This window comes from Tauraco erythrolophus, chromosome 2 (assembly GCF_009769465.1).
Source record: "Tauraco erythrolophus isolate bTauEry1 chromosome 2, bTauEry1.pri, whole genome shotgun sequence".
NCBI classification, from domain to species: Eukaryota; Metazoa; Chordata; class Aves; order Musophagiformes; family Musophagidae; genus Tauraco; species Tauraco erythrolophus.
The window spans coordinates 111,309,555-111,327,403 of NC_141466.1; the positions used below are offsets into that span (position 1 = coordinate 111,309,555).

The following is a 17,849-nucleotide window of genomic DNA, read 5'->3' on the forward strand; positions in this document are numbered from 1 at the left end:
TTGGCCTGAGGCTTTGCTACTCTCTTTACCAGCCCAGCTGACACAGCTGGGTCTGGAAAATCTGAATTCTGGGGCGTGAGGCTCATTGTTCAGCAGGGTGGATGGCAGAGGGCTGCAGTTCCCGCCAGTCACGGCAGCGTCCCTGCTGTGCCAGGTCTACGATGCGCACAGGTGGGAAAGGGCACATCCTGCAGCGCTGTTCCTAAATATTGCCTCAGGGACGAGACAGAAGAGAGGAAATATTCCCGACTCAGCGCACCAACAAGAAATGGCAGCCCCCATCTGAAGCAGAGCTGTTGTGCTGGAAGTCCACAAGTGACTCGGAGGAGAGCGAGCCGTTGGTGATGGTGAGGTGACCAGGCTCTCCAGGGCAGCCCTGACAGCCTGCCAGGGCAGGAGGGCAGGCTGGGATGGACTCAGCTTCTGCACAGGCTTTATGTGCTCTTGGCAAGGCTGGCCTTGGAGGAGCCACCCCAGCAGGCTCAAGCCATGGGTGCAGCCAGGCTCTTTTATTAAAATGGGCTTATCTGCAGCCTGTTTCCAAGGTCCTTTTAGGAATAAAATGGACATTTTGACCCTTTTGTTGGCAGAGGTGGGATGTGGTGGATATTACTGCTGGATGACGTGTTCCTCCCTTCGGGAACTTGCTTGGCATTGCTCCCCATCGCTTCACCTTGCAGGTTTTTATTTTCAGTGATGTCCTACTGTGGTGTCTGGGTCCCTTCAGAATTCTCTCCGCTTTTCACCATGTTTTATAACAAACAGCAGAATAAATAAGTTCAAGAAGCTGAATACATGAAAGAGAGGCAAGAAGTAATCAACTTGTCCAGGCTTCTCTCAGGAATGAACTCCACTAACCTGACAGCCTGGCAAATCACTCTTAAATTAAATCCCTGGCCATTCCTAGTGCCTGCTCAGTGAGTCACAGAGCAGAATAAAGCTTATTTCTGCTGTTTTTGCCAGAGTGTTTAATTACTGCTCTGGTTTGCTGTAGGCTCTGAGGAAATGGCAGCGACTCACAGCTATTGTCCTTTATCCTGCAACATTAGCAGCAAAGGAAGCACTCCTGCACAGCTTGCTTTTGAGGTGCTGTAGCTGAGGAGAGCTGTATCACATCACACCACATCACTTCGGTGCTTCCAGGGCTTTGCCAGTCCCAGGCCAAGGTTCACTTCAGGGATGAATGATCTTTCTGTCCTCTGTCTGTCTGTAAGACTGGCAAGGGGGCAGGTTTTGTGTTGGGTTGCTGTAAAACCAGTTGTCTCTTTTTCTGTATCCTGAATCCCTTGTTATCTGGACACTGGCCTTTTCTGAGACAAAACTGGTCCTAAAATGTGTACCAAGTTGCTGCAGTTACCTGTACAGAGTGTGCTTTGGAAATCCTTTTTCTTCAAGGAGCAGTGGACAGCCTAAAGATCTTGTAAATTACTGGAGGTAATTGAATTAAAAGAAAGTAAAGGAATAAAATTCTCTCCTTCCTTCTTGTAGGAAGTAGTCTCAGGCTGCCAAGCCTGTTTCAGAATAAAGTCTAGCCTGAAGTCAGAGAGGGTGGTGCTCCTTCCTGAATCCTGCATCATCTACCAGAAGAGGTTCAGGACTCTGGGCTTGTTTAGCTGGAGGAGGGAAGGCTTCAGAGAGACCCCACAGCAGCTTTTCAAAACTTAAGAAGGGGTTGCCAACAAGATGGAGCCAGGCTCTTTACTGAGGTCCACAGCCAGACAGCAAGAGGCCATGGTCATAAATTGAATGTAGGGAGTTTCCAGCCAGATACAAGGGGGCAAAAACCACTAATAGAATAATTAAGCATAAGAAGAGGTTGCCTCAGGAGGCTGGGAGTGTCTGGCCTGGGAGGCTTTCAAGGCATGACTGTACAAAGTGCCGAGCAACCAGGTGTGAATTCAGCGCTGACCTTGCTGTGAGCAGAAGACTGGAGGAGAGACCTCCTGGAGTCCTTCCAGCCTGGGTGACTCTCTGAGGCTGAGTGGGATCTTGCCATGATAAGCAGAAACCTTATATTTACCGAATATATGGAGATGTCAAAGACAGATATCCTGACCCTTGCTAAAAGCACAGATGCTAAGAATCATAGAATCATGGAATAGTTTGGGTTAGAAGGGACCTTAAAGATCATCTAGTTCCAACCCCCTGCCATGGGCAGGAACACCTTTCCCTAGATCAGGTTGCTCAAAGTCCCATCCAACCTGACCTTGAACACTTGCAGGGATGAGGCATCTACAACTTCTCTGGGCAATCTGTTCCAGTGCCTCACCACCTGCTGAGTGAGGAATTTCTTCCTTATCTCTAATCTAAATCTACCCTCCTTCAGTTTAAAGCCATTGCCTCTTGTCCTATCACTACACCCCCTTGTAAAAAGTCTCTCTCCAGCTTTCTTGTAGGCCCCCTTTAGGTACTGGAAGGCTACTGGAAGGTCTCCCTGGAGCCTGCTTTTCTCCAGGCTGAACAACCCTAACTCTCTCAGCTTGTCTTCATAGGAGAGGTGCTCCAGCCCTTGGATCATCTTCGTGGCCCTCCTTTGGACCTGCTCCAACAGGTCCATGTCCTTCTTGTGTTGGGGACTCGGAAAATACAAAGCTTTGCTTCTGACAACGAGGAGGATTTGCGAAGTCGGCAGCACACGCTGCCTGAGGAACAGTTTGGCCTCCAGCGAAGTTTCCACTGCATCGCACGATACCCGCTGAAAGGCAACTGTCCTTTAGTGCCATCTCCTGGGAAAAAATCAGATTTCCAGCTTTGTCAGTCTGCCTCCTTGTTCTGCCTCATCTCCTGCAGGGATTTCCTGCCCTCCCCTGGGCTGGCCTCCTGGTTTGTCCAGACACATCTTCGGAATGTTGGGTCCCAGCATTGTCCTATGTGTCTCTGTATACGAGTTTTTCTACCCAGTTGAATCATGAGCCTCCTGTTTGCCAGCGTTTCAAATGTAAAGCCACAGGAACGTTATCCTTGTATTGATTTGTTTTTTCCTTCAACACCCAAACATACATTACACTTTGCCCTGAGGTTCTTGCTGTGCCTTAAAAGCATTCATTAAGGATGCTTCACTGGAGGAGAGGGGATGAGCCACAGCCACATCTTGTTTCCGAATCTCATCCTCTGCTGGAGAGATTACAACTGCTTAAGACAGGACGTGTAATTTCAAACGCAGGAGGTACGGAGGTCAGCAGATTGGAATGACCTCCCCCAGGAGTTGCCTTGGACCCCAGCTCCCACATGCCATGTGTACTTGCCTCCTCATGCTCTCTGTATTCCCCTATTTCTGCTGCCCATAACACAGTCCTTGCTCCTTCCTTTCCTGGGACACTAAACTAGCATCAGATGCTTTTTCATCTGAGCCTGAAGTAGACTGGGGACTTTCCTGTCCTTGGTGGATCCCATCCTCCCCTGTGCTGGCTCCTAAACCATAGCTGCAGAAGTGGGTTAGTCCTTATGCTGCAGAATAAATGCATTGCTGCCCAGTAAAGCCTCTCCTGTGGTCCCTACTTGCTCTCCTAGATGACATGCAGCAATATCCCAACTATTCAAATTCCTAAAGCTGCCTGACTGATATTAAATTCACCTGGAGAATCACATTTACGGAACACTGGGATAACTAGTAATGTCATAAGGTTGCGTTAGTTAATACCAGGCCAAACTTTTGCCTGGAACAACCATTTCTGTATTGTCCTGGTGAATTTAGAGAAACTTAAGTTTAGCATTTGACTGGGGAAAAAAGACAATTTTCAATTGATCTTCCTATATGACTGGACAGTGAACGAAGTAGCCTGCCAACCTGCCTGGCTTTTATGTGTTTATGACTCTCTCTGTAGGAAAAGCCTCACAAAAAACATCCCTTTATTTCATTCCTCTGGCTCCATTAAAAGGCATCCATTTTTAATTCTATCATCACCAATTATTTGCCTGAAATTTTTCCGTACATGAATTTCACTGAGCTCATTTCTAGTGCATGACTCACTGAACTCTGATTTCCTTGAAGATTATAAGAGGAAACAGCAGTGCTTTTATCCTCTCCCTTCTCTCTATAAAGGAATCTTTTGAATTTATTGTTTGTTCTAAGTTTGGAAGAAGGATATAATTTGTGTGCATGTAATATAATTTTTATCATATCTTGCCAAAATCAGCAGAGGATGGCTGCATTCTCAGCCATGTCATCCCCTCATCCCTGCCTTTTGCTGAATTACCAGAGAGTCACTGGAAAAATACCTGGCACATCCTTGGTGTGGGTATTTAACCCCTGTTCCTTCACTGAGACAAGCTCAGTCTACATTTAGCTCTATCCTGACACCATATCACCTAACCTAGGCCAGCATTTTGCTGTCTTTGTCACCAGGATGTTTTTCGCAATGTCTGTCCGAATCTCCCCCTCTGCCCCATATTTTATACCTTTCCAAACTACAGCACTGTGCACATATCTGAAGACCTACATGATTCCCAGTCACTTGTCTTTTTTAGTTGAAACAAGTCTTCAACTCTTTCCTCATCATTCACCTTTCTTAGACCTCTGATTAAGCCGCTGGTACAAGACAGTCCAGGTTTGCCTTTAGAAGAATCATCTCTACTTTCCCACTGCATCTGAAGGCAGATACATCATTAATTTTACATAAAATTTGTTCCACCTGAAAAGGTGTCACATGGATGTTTCTGAGCTGACACCATGCTTTTTGAACATAAGCCAGTGTCGCCTGCTTCCACAACCGAGACACCCCAGCCCCAGTTTGCTGTGGGATTGTCGTGGTTTTAGGCTGTAAACCAGCAACTAAAACTCACACAGTCTCTCCTTCTCCAGAAAAGTAGAGAGGAGAGAAAAAAAAAAACAAAGGGACTGAGGGTTGAGACAAGAACAGAGGGAGCACCCACCAACCATGGTCCTGGGCAAAACAGGCAGAGCTTTTCTCAAAGCAAAACAGTTTATTAATGATTACTTAGAAGGACAAAGGGAAACAAAAACCGATTACTTGAGAGGACAGAAAGAAACAAAACCAGATCTTAAAACTGACACCTTCCCCCCCACACACTTTCCTTTTCCTCTCAGCTCTACCTCCTCCCCCCAGCAGCACAGGGGGCAGGGACTGGGGGAGTGCAGGTCAGTTCATTCCATGCTGTTACTGCTGCTTCTTTCTTAAAGGAGAAGGAGTCCTTACACCCTTTTCCCCTGCTCCAATGGATCCCCTACCCACGAGGAAAAATCCACAAACTTCTCCAGCGTGAGTCCAGCCCACTGGAAACAATCCTTCCCCACAGATTGCTCCGGTGTGGGCTTTACCACAGTCTCGGGTACTTAGGGAGCTGTAGCCACTCGCTCCGGCGTGGGTCATCACGCAGACTCCAGATGCCTCTCTGCCTTGTCGTGCACCCCAACACGACCATCCTCAGGCTCAGGCATCTTCTCCCCACGGGCTGTGAGTGGGTCTCTGCTCCACCGAGGCCGTCCTGGTTGCAGGGGGGCCGCCTGCTATCTCACCATCAGCCGCAGGGGAAAGTCGGCTCCGGCACACCTCCTCCCGCTCCATCCTCACTGACCTGCTGTCGATGCAGCTGTTTCTCTCAGATCTCAGTCCTCTCCAGGTGAACTCAGCCCAGTGGGCACCCCGCGAGTGGGGTGCCCCCAAGTTCCCCAGCTGGCTCCGCCGCCGCCATCCTCCATGGGCGGCGCCGGCCCGACGCAGGCAGCTGCCCGGCCGGGAGCCAGGGAGCGGGGGCAGTGCCCTCCTCCCTTCTCTGCTCGATCCTGGGCGAAGCACCTTTTCCGGTTCCTTTGTCCTGACTTAAATAGGGCAATTGGCAGAGGCGCCCTATTGGCTCAACCCCGAGGGGGATGGCAGTCTGATCTGGTGGCCAGGACTAAGCCTAACCCGGTTCCAAAACCGGGGAGGTCGCAGGGAGCAAAACCCCTCTCCTGCCACCAGAACCAGCCCCCATCCACATCAAACCATGACAGGGATTGACACTGCGAGTCCTCCCCCTGGTCAGACACATTTTAAGCAGCCTGAGGCAAGGACCTGGCGGCACAACTGTCCTGAAGTTTGATGAAGTTAAAAGCGATTGCAAACATGGCAATTTCCTGTTGAGTGCAGGTTTACTATGCCTGCTCTGGCTGCAGCAGATAAAATCCTTTCGCGTGAGAGGCTGTGGATTGCCACAAAAGAGGTACCAATGTTTTGTCTGAATGGCTCTATTCACATTGCTTTGTAGCAGGAGGAGTTGGTGGCTCCTAAGTAAGCAGAGGTGTGCCTGGGATGGAGGATTAAACAAACCTGCTGGTCAAGCTATTTAGTGGAGTCTTTTTGAGAGATGCCTGGTGTAGGGGTGAAAGTGGCTTTTCTCAAAGGCTGCAGTATTAGATCTGAAACATTAAGCCACAGCCATGCTCTCTGCAGCTATTTCTAATTTTACATTCCTTGTATCACAGCAGGAGGGGAGAGATTATGCAGATGCTGCCGCCTTCTGTTATTCCTCTTTAAGCTCCTTCATGCCATAGTCTCCAAGAAGTCAGGGCTGAATGTAACAGCTGCTTTCTGTGGCTGATCTGAACAAAATCTCCTTAGGCTCTGGGCTGGTGGATATAGAGAATGAAAGTTTAAGGTCCTTCTTGGATTTAGAAATATTTTTTTTTCTCTAAATTAATATGCAATCATTTGCAAAGGTGAGTTATTTCTGAATTTAGTTAACAAATCCTTCAAACTGAAAGAAGGTGGTTTTGTACACCATCGTGCTGCCCATAATGTATAACTAGGGAGGCGCTGTAGCTATTCACAACACCATCACACTATTCCATACTTCTCCAAATGCTCATGCTGGTGAAGTATATATACACTCCAGACCTATTTTCTCTGGCACCCAGAAGAAGGGAGCAAGCAATAAATCACCCCATATTTTTTCCTCTTTTTCCAAATCCTGTCATTCTGATGCCTTGTGGACTGAAGTTCAGAGGGCAAAAGCTTTCTGCATTTTGTGATTTACACAGTGGAGAATACTGCCTGTGCCTGAGAAATCACAGGAGATAGTCACTTTTGCCTTAAGCTTGTGAAAATAAGCATCCATGTTCGTCAGGAATGCCCATGCTTTTTAAAAAACTTGTGGCCAGCATAAATACGAATATTTTTTCACTTACTGCATTTGATGCATTGCTTTTATTGTTAGATTCTAAAACCAGTTTGCGGTTTTGTGTTTCTATCCCTTTAGTACTTACATTATTTTTTTTTCATCTAGGCTTGTAAGCACTGCTTATCAGACAGTGCTTACTAATTAGACAGTCATTGCAGTTTTGTTCAATGTTTGCTAATACGTTAGATGTCTGGTTCCCCTTACAGCATTTTTCTGCTCCTGTGGGTGCAGTTGCAGATTAAAGATCTCTGTGTGAATTCAATTAAATTACAAAATATTGACTCCGTGTTAAATTGGAAGATTAACAGTTATCAAAGAGCGCACAAGTGCTCTCAGTCTGCTCAGCAGGGCTGGCTCTCCTCCTGTGTCTGTGGTAGAGTCATAAAAATCATCACCAGTAATTGCTTTTGACTCAGTGGGCCGACGATTTGAAGGTGGTGGGGAAGGAGGGAACACCAGGGCTTCAAACCAGACCCAGCAGCTCAGTGTGTGTGATCTACCTGGCGTGATGGGGAGGGATCCCAGGGGTATGGAGGGCGGGGTGTCTCACCGTGGTGAGTGGTCACAGCCCACCTGTGCTGCAGCAGGGCGGCACGTGGTGGATTCAGGCTTGCTGCCAAGAGCAATGGTGCAGGGAAAGCCCGCATGTGAGGAGATCAGCCCTGACGGAGATAACCCTCGAGTCTTCCCTGTGTAGGTCCCATCTCAAGCGCACCAATTCTGCCTCATTTCAGACCTGCTGTTTAGGGTTACAAGTGGGAGCAGGAGAGGAGGGCTATGCTGGTGAATGGAGGAAGAAATCTGCAGCGCTTGGCACAACTCTGTGTCCTCCCAGGTGTCCTGGGAGGCTTACAGGGACTCCCGTGATCTTGTGGCCAGACAATGTGACAGGACTGAGCAGGACGGAAAGGAAGCAACCTCCAGAATATCCCCATGCCACAGACGCAAGACAGGTAACTTATCTTGTAAAAAACCCTATTTGCTCAGTGGAGTAGTGTAAGAAGGGGTGTCAAATGATGTGGAAGGTGAGCAGGTGGCAGAGTGCCTTGCACACAAGCTAACAACAGCACAAGGCTCTGCTGATCAATAGTTAATCTCCAGAACAAACTGGGCTTGTGCCATGGGCAAATCCAAAATAAATAGTAAGTACTGTTTATCCTTAGTGTTGTTGCCTATTTGTAGGGGGAGAAGGATGTTGTTGCCTATTTGTAGAAGGAGAAGGGTCTCAAAAAACATGACTGGCAATAGGGTGTGATTTAAACTGCAAAGTGGTGAACAAGAGGGCAAAGGGATTGCACTCCCTCCTGCCCTTTCCCAAAGCTAATGTTATCAGAGACCTTCACCCCAAAATCTGTCAGTAAAATAACAGGGAGAAACTACTCAAGCTGGCCAGGAGACCACTCAACTAACAGTAAGCATCCTGATGAGGGATGCAGATGTTACTCTCTTCTGCACCACAGCTGGTCAGGTAGACTGTTAGTGTCCCAGCACTGCTGCCTGCCCAGCACTCCCCACTCCTGAAAGAAGCAGGCAAAGACATGTGCAACAAAATCAGGTTTATTTCCCTTCTCTGCTACAGCAATTACTGTGCCGCTGTGCTCAGGCAGAAGATATTCATCTCTTTGGCTCTATTTGCTTCATGCTTTCATGCCCGCAATCATACCATAGGCCTTTTGGCCGAGGGCTCCTCCGTGGGCTCCCTGCTTGTCCATGTGGAAGATCAGGGCTTTGGAGGTCTTGCCAATACAGATGGATCTGCTGTCACTGCTTTTGCATCTAACATCCATCATGTTGTCTTTATCCACCAGCAGGTTGTCACAAATCACACTGCACTTTTTGCCAGCTGTGGTGATTCCTGTGAGCAGGAATGTTTTCTTATCCTAGGCCATAATCAAGCCTACTTCTTGAGGCAAAATGGCTGCAAGGAGCCTTCTGGCTTGACTGCCCACACGCACTTGTTGTCAGAGAGGCCCACGACAGACACATCTTCAACATCCCTGTCCACCTGGATGCCGTTGATGTACTACTTCCAATACTCCGTTATGGCCCGGCTGTCCGAATCTCTTGGAAATGCCCGACACTGAGCTGCTCCATCTTCTGCCTGCTGGGACTTTGGTCTCAGCACGCTGATCCTCAAAATTTCCATTTGTGAATTTGACCTTGAGATCCCTGCAAGCCTGAAGGGAGAAGCTGGGGGCATTCGAGAGGCAAGGCTCTGGCTGTGCCTGTGCCGACAGACCTGTGGCAACCGCTGCGTGTGCCACTCCAGCTGTTCCTCAACGCCACGTTTGCCCTGCAGCTGCGTGTCCCGCAAAGCGGCTTCCCTGCGACCCTGCCAACCCGAGGGAAGCTCTCGGAGGGGTTTGGCATCAGGCAGCTGGCACAGGCACACACCCCAAGGCAACCAAACAGTGTGGAACCCCCTACCCCAACCTCAGGCGCCACTTGCCATCCCCCACCCCGGCTCTTTGCCTCCAGCCACCTGTTTCCCTTTCTCCGAGTCGACCCGAACGGCTGAATTTCGCGTACTCGTGTATTTCGACACGGTTCATACTTTTCTTGCGACGTTGCTTTTAACAAAAGCCCAGACGTTAAAAGAAACGCATTCGCTGCCTACGTTTGGCCAAGCTGGTCACCGACGGCGCGCACCCGCTCCTCCATTTTCCGCGCCGGGATCACACTCCGCTTCCCAGCAAAGCTCTCGGCCCGGCGGCGGCCTCGGCCCGCGACAGCGCGCAGGGGCCGGAATCCCCTCGGGCCTGCGGGCCGCAGCGGGGCCCGCTGGGCGCCGGGCGCGGCGGGGCCGGAGGGGGGCGGCCGCCGGCCCTTGCACCGCCCTCGCAGCGAGGCCCCTCCAGGCGCCGCCGCCGCCGAGGCGCAGTCGCCATGAGCGGGGCGCGGCACCCGCTGGGCCTGTGGCTGCGGGCGGCGCGGCCGGGCTGGCTGTGGGGGGCGGTGGCGGTGCTGGCGCTGGGCGCGCTGCTGGGGGGCTGGCGGTGGGCCGGCGGGCGGCGGCGGGCGGCGAGGCGGCGCGGCCGCCTGCAGCGGGTGGGGACGGTGCTGAACCTCTTCGTGTACCCGGTGAAGTCGTGCCGGGGGGTGGCGGTGCGGCAGGCGCAGGTGACGCCGATGGGGCTGCGGAGCGGGGAGCTGCGGGACAGGTACGGCGGGGGCGGGCGGGGCGGGGCGGCGCGGTGCGGTGCTCACGGCCGGCCCGAGGGCCGGGCCTCCCTTGGCGCCCCGCGTTTGTTTGATGGCTTCTTCAGCGCCTCCGCAGGGGCACCTGCTGTGCTGGTACCGCCGCGCCCGGCACGCCGCGGGGCTGCGGGAGCGCCCTGTGCCCGGTACCGGCGTGTAACGGTGCTCGAGGCGTTTCTGTCCCCCGTCGCCCCTGCAGGTTTTGGCTCGTGACCAAGGAAGATGGGCACATGGTTACGGCGCGCCAGGAGCCGCGGCTGGTCCTCATTTCTGTCAGCTGTGAAAACGGGTACTTGACCTTGGATGCCCCAGACATGGAGAAGTTGTGCTTACCCATAAAGCTCCCCAGGAAAAATCCTGTGCAGAACTGCAGGTACTGAAGAAGAGGTGTGTCCCGTCGTCCTGTCCTCCCCCCCGTCCTGTCCCATCCGGTCCTGTCCGTGCCCCCCCAAATACTGTCTCTCACATGCTTTGCTTTTCAAGACTGTATGAGGGTTTGCGTTTTGTTATGCAGGAGTTGGAGGGCGAAACTTTCTGCCATGTGTTATTCAGGAGGCTGGGATTAATTATCATAACCAAAGCTCTAGTTTTAATCTGCTAAACTAGTGGAAACAAATCTCAGGAAAAGGTGACACAATATTAAAAGACGATACATTATTCATCTGCCAAATGAACTATGATCTTCAGTGTTCATGGACTGTCATGTTTACTCATTCGTGTTTGCTTCTAATGTTTTCATTTTGCTTGGGTGAGCAGTTGCATCTCAGAGCCTCAGTCATGCATATTGGCATTTCTTGCTTACTGCTAGTATATACATCAATATTTTTGGACACACAGTGGCCGTTTGGAATTGGTGAGGTGTTGAGGCTTGCATTTCCTCACTGCTATCTGTAGGCATTTAACTGAGGTGTCTAAATTAGTAACTGTTGCCAGAGGCATACTCTGTGGTCGCAGAGGAAAGATGAGGATCCCAGGAGCAAGTCATTCCTTGTACGCAGCATCTCAAAGGGGTTTCAGGTGAACAGGTTACAAAAGTAGTTAGTTATCTGTGTGCCTAGAGTTATGCTGGATGAATTCAGGGCTGGTTATTTTATCGATGTATTGAAATCTCTGCTGGAAAATTGCCAAGGGAAAGCAGAAAACCTTTTCCCTATTAAAATGTCAGTTAATATGTAAGATGCCATTGCAGTCACATCCAAATGGAGGAGTAGACCCTCTTTTGCTTGAAAGTACGGCAAACAGGTAGGTTTGTTACTGGTCATTGATGTGACAGTTTAATAACTGTAAATTATGTTAGCCCATACAAAGGTACTGAGAAGTGTTTTTCCTTTGGATAGCAGAGATGGTTAATGTACCAGCTGCTATAATTAGAAGAGTACCAGAAAAGAACTGCATTAGCTAGCTTTTTTTCATTGCTATGGAAACCCTTGATCAGCATAGCTCGGTATTTCTGTGTATACAAGGCAGGTGCAAGTCACAAATCATAATAGAGAAATAGGACAGTCTTTTAAAAATAAGCAAAAGTTAGACACAGGTAAATAGACTTTAAAAATTAGCAAGTTGTCAGGTATTGTAGGTGGTGTCGTATGATGTGAAATTAGCAATACCTGTAGTTAGATATTGCCTTCACTTTTCAGGAGGAATCCTATGGTTTTGTATGACTCTGCTGTGCTTAAACTATTTGCCAGTTGTCACCTCAAGGCTGATTCCTTCTGATCCATTCAGCCATTCCCAAGTATGAGGTTTGGGAATAGTACTATATTCAGGCAAATGAAGATTTGGCTTTCGCTCTGAGGTTCTTCTCTTCCAGCTGGTGAGCGGGAGTCGCTGCCTTACTGCCAGGAACGCTCTGCCGACAAGGCCCTTCTGCACAGACTTGTATTTATTCTGCCACTGGGCGAGCACGATGCCTTCAGATGGGCGCTGGCTCGTGCCCGGTAGTTGGGAGCTAAAGCAATGCACTAGTGCGTCTGGCGGCAAAAGGCTGCACAGACTTTAATCTTCAAAACTGGTAAATTCAGTTGCAGAGTTTACTTGGATATTTTAAAAGCCAGTATTTTGGGGAGTTAAATGTAAAACTGAAGCTATTGTGTAGGCACAGTTTCTGTTTTTGCAAGTGTTAGAGGGTTTCTGTAGCCCTCTGGTTAAGAAGCCTCCTAGGTCTTCATTTGTGCCCTTTGTCAGTATATGTTGCCTTACTTAAATTGCATGATCTTTTGTTCCCGTGGATCCATATATCAGCGAGTGCTCAGGATAGATCTGCTTCGTGGGTGGAAAACAGTAGCGTTGGAAGCTGTTAAGACCCTCACCTCTGTTGTCATGCCAGCCAGAAGACACGCAGGGACTGAGGACGGAGGGAAGAGAAAGACAGCTGAATGCTGTCTGGGGCAATGGCATTTAATCCCAGCCTGTGCCATAGAGTTGATACAGGGATCCCAGCAAACAGAGCAGGGATGTTGCTGCCGGCACCCTACTGATTCACCTCTTCCCCTGGATGAGTAAAGGAAGGCTCGTAGGAGCTGGGCTCAGGCTAGATAAACCGCTTGGTCTTTTCTATGCTTTAAGCTGCCCTGGGTGTGATTGCAGAGGTAGAAGAAGCTGCAGTGTGTTTGGGTCAAAGTCGCTACTTTGAAGAGCGTGGTAAAACTATTTGTGACTGGTGTTGAAGTTAATTGGAATGATAAGTTGAGGTTTACTTTTGCTTGCCAGGAAGGTGTTCTTTGCCTGAACTTGTTTGTATTCTGATGCCAATGGCTTTTTATGTCCCATGGACTTTGCTTCCATTATAAATCTTTAACCTCTCAGCACTACAGAGTAGCTCTGTATCTAAGTTTGAGCTTAAGAGTTCTGCTCAGCTCTGGCTAAATTTTTACAGCACTAAAGTCTGAAGGAAATCTTCCTTAACAATCAGGGACGTTTACAATTAATAACATTTGTAAATGTCAATTACAGTAACTAACCACATCCTTTCAAGCTGTCTCGTTCATTTTTGGAAATTAATTGCCATTCAGCTGATTTCTGGGTAGAAATCTTTTGGCATTGCAGTCGCATGCAAAAGCAGGACTAGACCCTTTTTTTGCTTGAAAGTATGGCAAACCAGTTGGTTCGTTACTGGTCATTGATGTGACAGTTAGCTCTGGGAACCTAAAGGCTATTTCATGGCTCGTTCTTTCACCAGCTGGTATCCTGTGGCCATGTCCATGTTACTTAGCTTTCCAAACAAGGTCACCACAAGGAGGCTGCACACTGGGAATGATCCTTTTGCCAAATTCAGAAACCAGTTTCCACTCGTTATCATCCAGGCAGTTTGTTTGCTGTATCTTACTACTACTGTTAGAGCAAGTTGTTTGCCTTTGAACAATAAACGTGCTTGAGCCTTTCCAGCTAACTTGCTGATGTGTCCTGTGACCCTTCAGGGTGTTTGGGCTGGATATCCAAGGCAGGGACTGTGGAGATGAAGTGGCTCAGTGGATCACCGCTTTCCTGAATTCAGAGCCATATCGACTGGTGCACTTTGAGCCTTCCATGGTGCCAAGAAAGTCAAAGGACATCATAAACCTTTTCCGAACCACGGATGAGGTAAACGAATGTTGTTTCTCTCAGAAGTACTTTCTTTTAACCGTTTGCCACCCACCCACCAAAACCTGCCCGTTCGGTCCTTGGTGATTTGGCCCAGTTTAGCAAGATGTGTAGTCATGTACTTAAACCACGTGAATATTCGCCTCTTCTATGACGAAATGACTTGCTTAAATTTGACTTTAAATCTGTTCGAAGCTATTGACCGTTCACAGCTAAAGAGTCTGATATTGATCTCCAAAGAAGAACTATTACATTGCAGAATTTAATAACATTCCTCTTCTGCCTCAGTGAATAGAAAAAAGTTACGTTTTTAAAGGTATTTTGATGGTGTGATCTGTGTTGCATAGAAAACCTCTGCTCTCTGTTCTCTCTGTTCTAAGTTTTTTAAGCAAATGCAGATTGTGAGTACCTTGCCTTACTGATGTGATGTTACTATCTGTAGGGCATCAGTGTTTTGCTTGTTGCACAAAGAGAAGGTGGTACATTCAACTATGGACTTCTATACATATGTATTTATTATGTAAGGGCACTGAAACCAATATGGAAGACTAGATTTCAGCAAAAGGGGTGTCAGATTAGGAAGGGTGACATTCAGGAATCATAGCATGAAAAGAGGGCAGAAATTTTTGTATGCTTATTTCAGCACTCATCTTCTTTTGGTTGTAAATGTATATATAAGAGAGGGAAAGGATAATGTAAGAGAAAGACAGGAAGAGGGCTATACACTGAAATTCTTGCCAAAATTTATCTTCTTTTTTTTTTCTCCTATTGAACTAGCATATATAGGAGTTTTCGTTTAGTACTGTTCATTGGCCTTGTTTGCTAAATTGGCAGCCCTCCCACTTCCAAACAGACTTAGACTGACGAATGAACAATTGCAATTTAGTATTGCTATTCTGTATGTGAAAATCCCTCTGGTGTTGTGATAAGATAGATTCATTATATAGAAAAGTCCAGTTAGTTGATTATAGTCAACAAGAGAAGTTCAGCAGGTCCATAAACGTCTTTAAGTACCTTTCATGACTTAACATGTTTTACTGATATACTTAGTTCCATCTATAACACCTAGAGTAAACGCCTGAGACATTCATACAGTATTATTTTGTGAGAAGTTGTGGTAGCTTATATAATTTTGGTTTAATTCTATAAGTAGAGGTTTAATTTTACAATTTGAGCAAATGAAACTTGGCACGGTTACTAAAATGGGAAAGGGTGTGTTGTTTTACTTGAGAACGTACTTCCAGGAAAACTAAAACCTGAATGCAGCAGCCTAACAGTCAGGCTAATATGTGGCCACTGGTCCCAACGTATCTGTCCTTTTGCCATTCAGTAATTTTGCTCCTATGTTCCTACAGCAGCCTTAGGATTTGTTTGTGTTTGTTTATGTAGGTTGCCTATCCTGACTGTAGCCCAGTCCTGATCATCTCAGAAGCTTCATTGGAAGATCTAAATAGCAGGCTGGAGAAGAAAGTTAAGATACAGAACTTCAGACCAAATATTCTTGTGGCCGATTGCAGTGCTTTTGAGGAGGTAAAATAGCTGTCTTAAATGTCTTTGTGAAGGCTTGGTTATGTTTCTTTGTAACTCAATTTCCTTGTGTGATGTAGCCTACAAGGATGAGGAAAGCTGCTATTCTGTGATTTTTACAACTGAGTTCCAGAGAGATATGGTTTCTGCTTACGTCAGTGCATATGAAACACTGAGGGAGGAGACAGGTCTGTGAATGCTTACTTAGCTTAGCAAAGGATAAAATATGTGTATTCAAATGGCAGGCTGCTACTGAAAGCTCATCTTTAAGTGTAAATTAGGGAAAGCTATGCATGTTATAATTGATCAATTAATGACACAAAGGAACAGTTTGTAAATCAGCTGTGTGATGTTTTATAGCCTTTGGCACAAGAGTAAAACTGACTCTTGCAATACTGCAGTCTGTCACTGCATCTCTGGCAGTATTCTGGTAGTTCAAAAAACACTATCTAGAAAGGTATCTTGTTTTGAAGTGAACTGGTGATAAGGGCTTTTAAGTGTATTTATGTCGTGTTGCCATTTTTCCAAAGGATTTGCTCTGGATAGATCTGATCATTTCCTAGATCTAAGAAGTTCCTAAAATGGGAATGGGTTTTTGTCTTCTAAGAAGGTTTGCAATCAGAAACTTGTGTAGACAAGAAGTGAAAACTTATTTCCACTAAAGATTTCCTTTCTGCAAAAATGATGATTTACCAGAGGTTACAGATCAGATTATCACACATACAGTAAGAACAAGCTTGCTTTAGGTTCCGACAAGCACACGCTGCAGAACAGGATTTACTACTTGTGTATCTTTCTTTCCAGATATAATTACTAGTGGATCCTGAATTGGATGAAAGCAATGACTGTAGAGTTTTCATTAAAATAGTACCATAATGTAATTATTTTGAAGTTGCAAGTAAAGGTGATCGTCTGGAATGGTGCTGCCTTTTCTAGGAATGACTTTGCTACTCCTGGAAAAATGGTTGCAGGTGGATAAGCCTAATCTGTGCATAATGTTCCCTCAGGACACGTGGGAGGAGATTCTTATTGGTGATGTGGAGATGAAGGGGACAGTGTGTTGTGCCAGGTAAACGTTTGAGACTGTGATTTTATATAGAAGTATAGAGATTTATAATAAGAAGCCGTTATTGATTCAGCACTCTGTCATTGCAGATGTATTTTGACGACTGTTAACCCAGACACTGGGGTCATGGACAGGAAGGAACCTCTGGAAACATTGAAAAGGTTGTAAAAATACCAGTGCTTCTTAAGCTGTGGGAGTGGATTTAGGATAGATCCGAACAGATGTGAGACTAGTGTTTTAAGAGTGGTTTGAAGTATGTGTGGGACATAATAATGCAGTGTAAAGGTCTGTGTATATTGGCTTTCATTCTACTTTCTGCAATTCTTTATGGTAAGAAAATTCAGGAAGTTCTCTCTTCTTACTTGCAAACTTTACATTCCCTGTCTCTTTCATCTCTGCTAGGGTGAATGCCTGGGATAACAGGTATTTAAAGTCTTTAAAGGTCTAACTTTGCAACTTTGGCATTTCTTTTTATAAAGTCTTTTGTATGTGTATTATACAGGATGTGTGAATACAATCAGGCTTTTTTTCTCCATTTTATCTGCTTGATTCTCTCAATTGTAATATTTATTTCATTTCTAATCTATGGTAACCAAAACAGACATCACTGTTCATATGTCCTCTCCCTCATCACTAGTATTTTGATGTTTAGAATTTGCTACCACTGATTCTAAAGAAGTGCTCTCTCTCTGCAGTTACCGCTTGTGTGATCCATCCGAGCGACACATACACAAATCTAGCCCTCTCTTTGGAAGATACTTTGCTGTTGACAAAACTGGAACGATTCAAGTTGGAGACCCTGTGTACAAGATGGTCGAGTAATGAAAGAGACTTTGATCAGAAGATGCCTTTTCACTTTGATAAGCAAATTGTTTTCCCATTAACACAGTCACCAGCATAACTTTTTCTTATTCCTTGCAATACTTTTTGTGCTATGTTGCTTTGTAAGGTGCAGGGAGTCTTTGAGGCTGTGAAGTGTCAGTCATTTCAGATCATGTCATCTATTAGCATCTACTAAACCACATCTTTAGTTTTTCTGGAGGCTGTAATAGAAGAAACTCTAATCCAAGGCAGACTTCACTGAACTACTGTGAGTATCACACCTCCTAAAATTTGATGTCATCTTGATATCAGAATCAAAAATTATGTACAAGGGCTTTGCATCGTGTATTAGATACATTCAGTGCCTATAAAGAACCACAAAAACAGTCATGCCAAGTGTAAAGTAATATGTTGATCACAGAGCTGCCTTTACAGGTGAACAGGAAGTGCAGATGGCAAGACTCTGTCTTTGATTCCACCCTTCTTTGGTCCTAAGCATCTTACCCTACCTATGTCTGGAGGTACTTTTTTGCGGTGT

At 46.7% G+C, this 17,849-nt stretch overlaps 1 protein-coding gene across 1 annotated transcript; it reads left to right on the forward strand.

Annotated features, from left to right (window-relative positions):
• The first annotated feature begins 10,005 nt into the window (after positions 1-10,005).
• Positions 10,006-17,311, forward strand: LOC104377138 (mitochondrial amidoxime reducing component 2). The gene is made up of 7 exons (XM_086629591.1): positions 10,006-10,280; positions 10,517-10,690; positions 13,734-13,896; positions 15,286-15,426; positions 16,431-16,492; positions 16,579-16,650; positions 17,185-17,311. Exons 1-7 carry the CDS (start codon positions 10,006-10,008, stop codon positions 17,309-17,311), a joined length of 1,014 nt encoding a protein of 337 aa, XP_086485717.1.
• Positions 17,312-17,849: the final 538 nt, after the last annotated feature.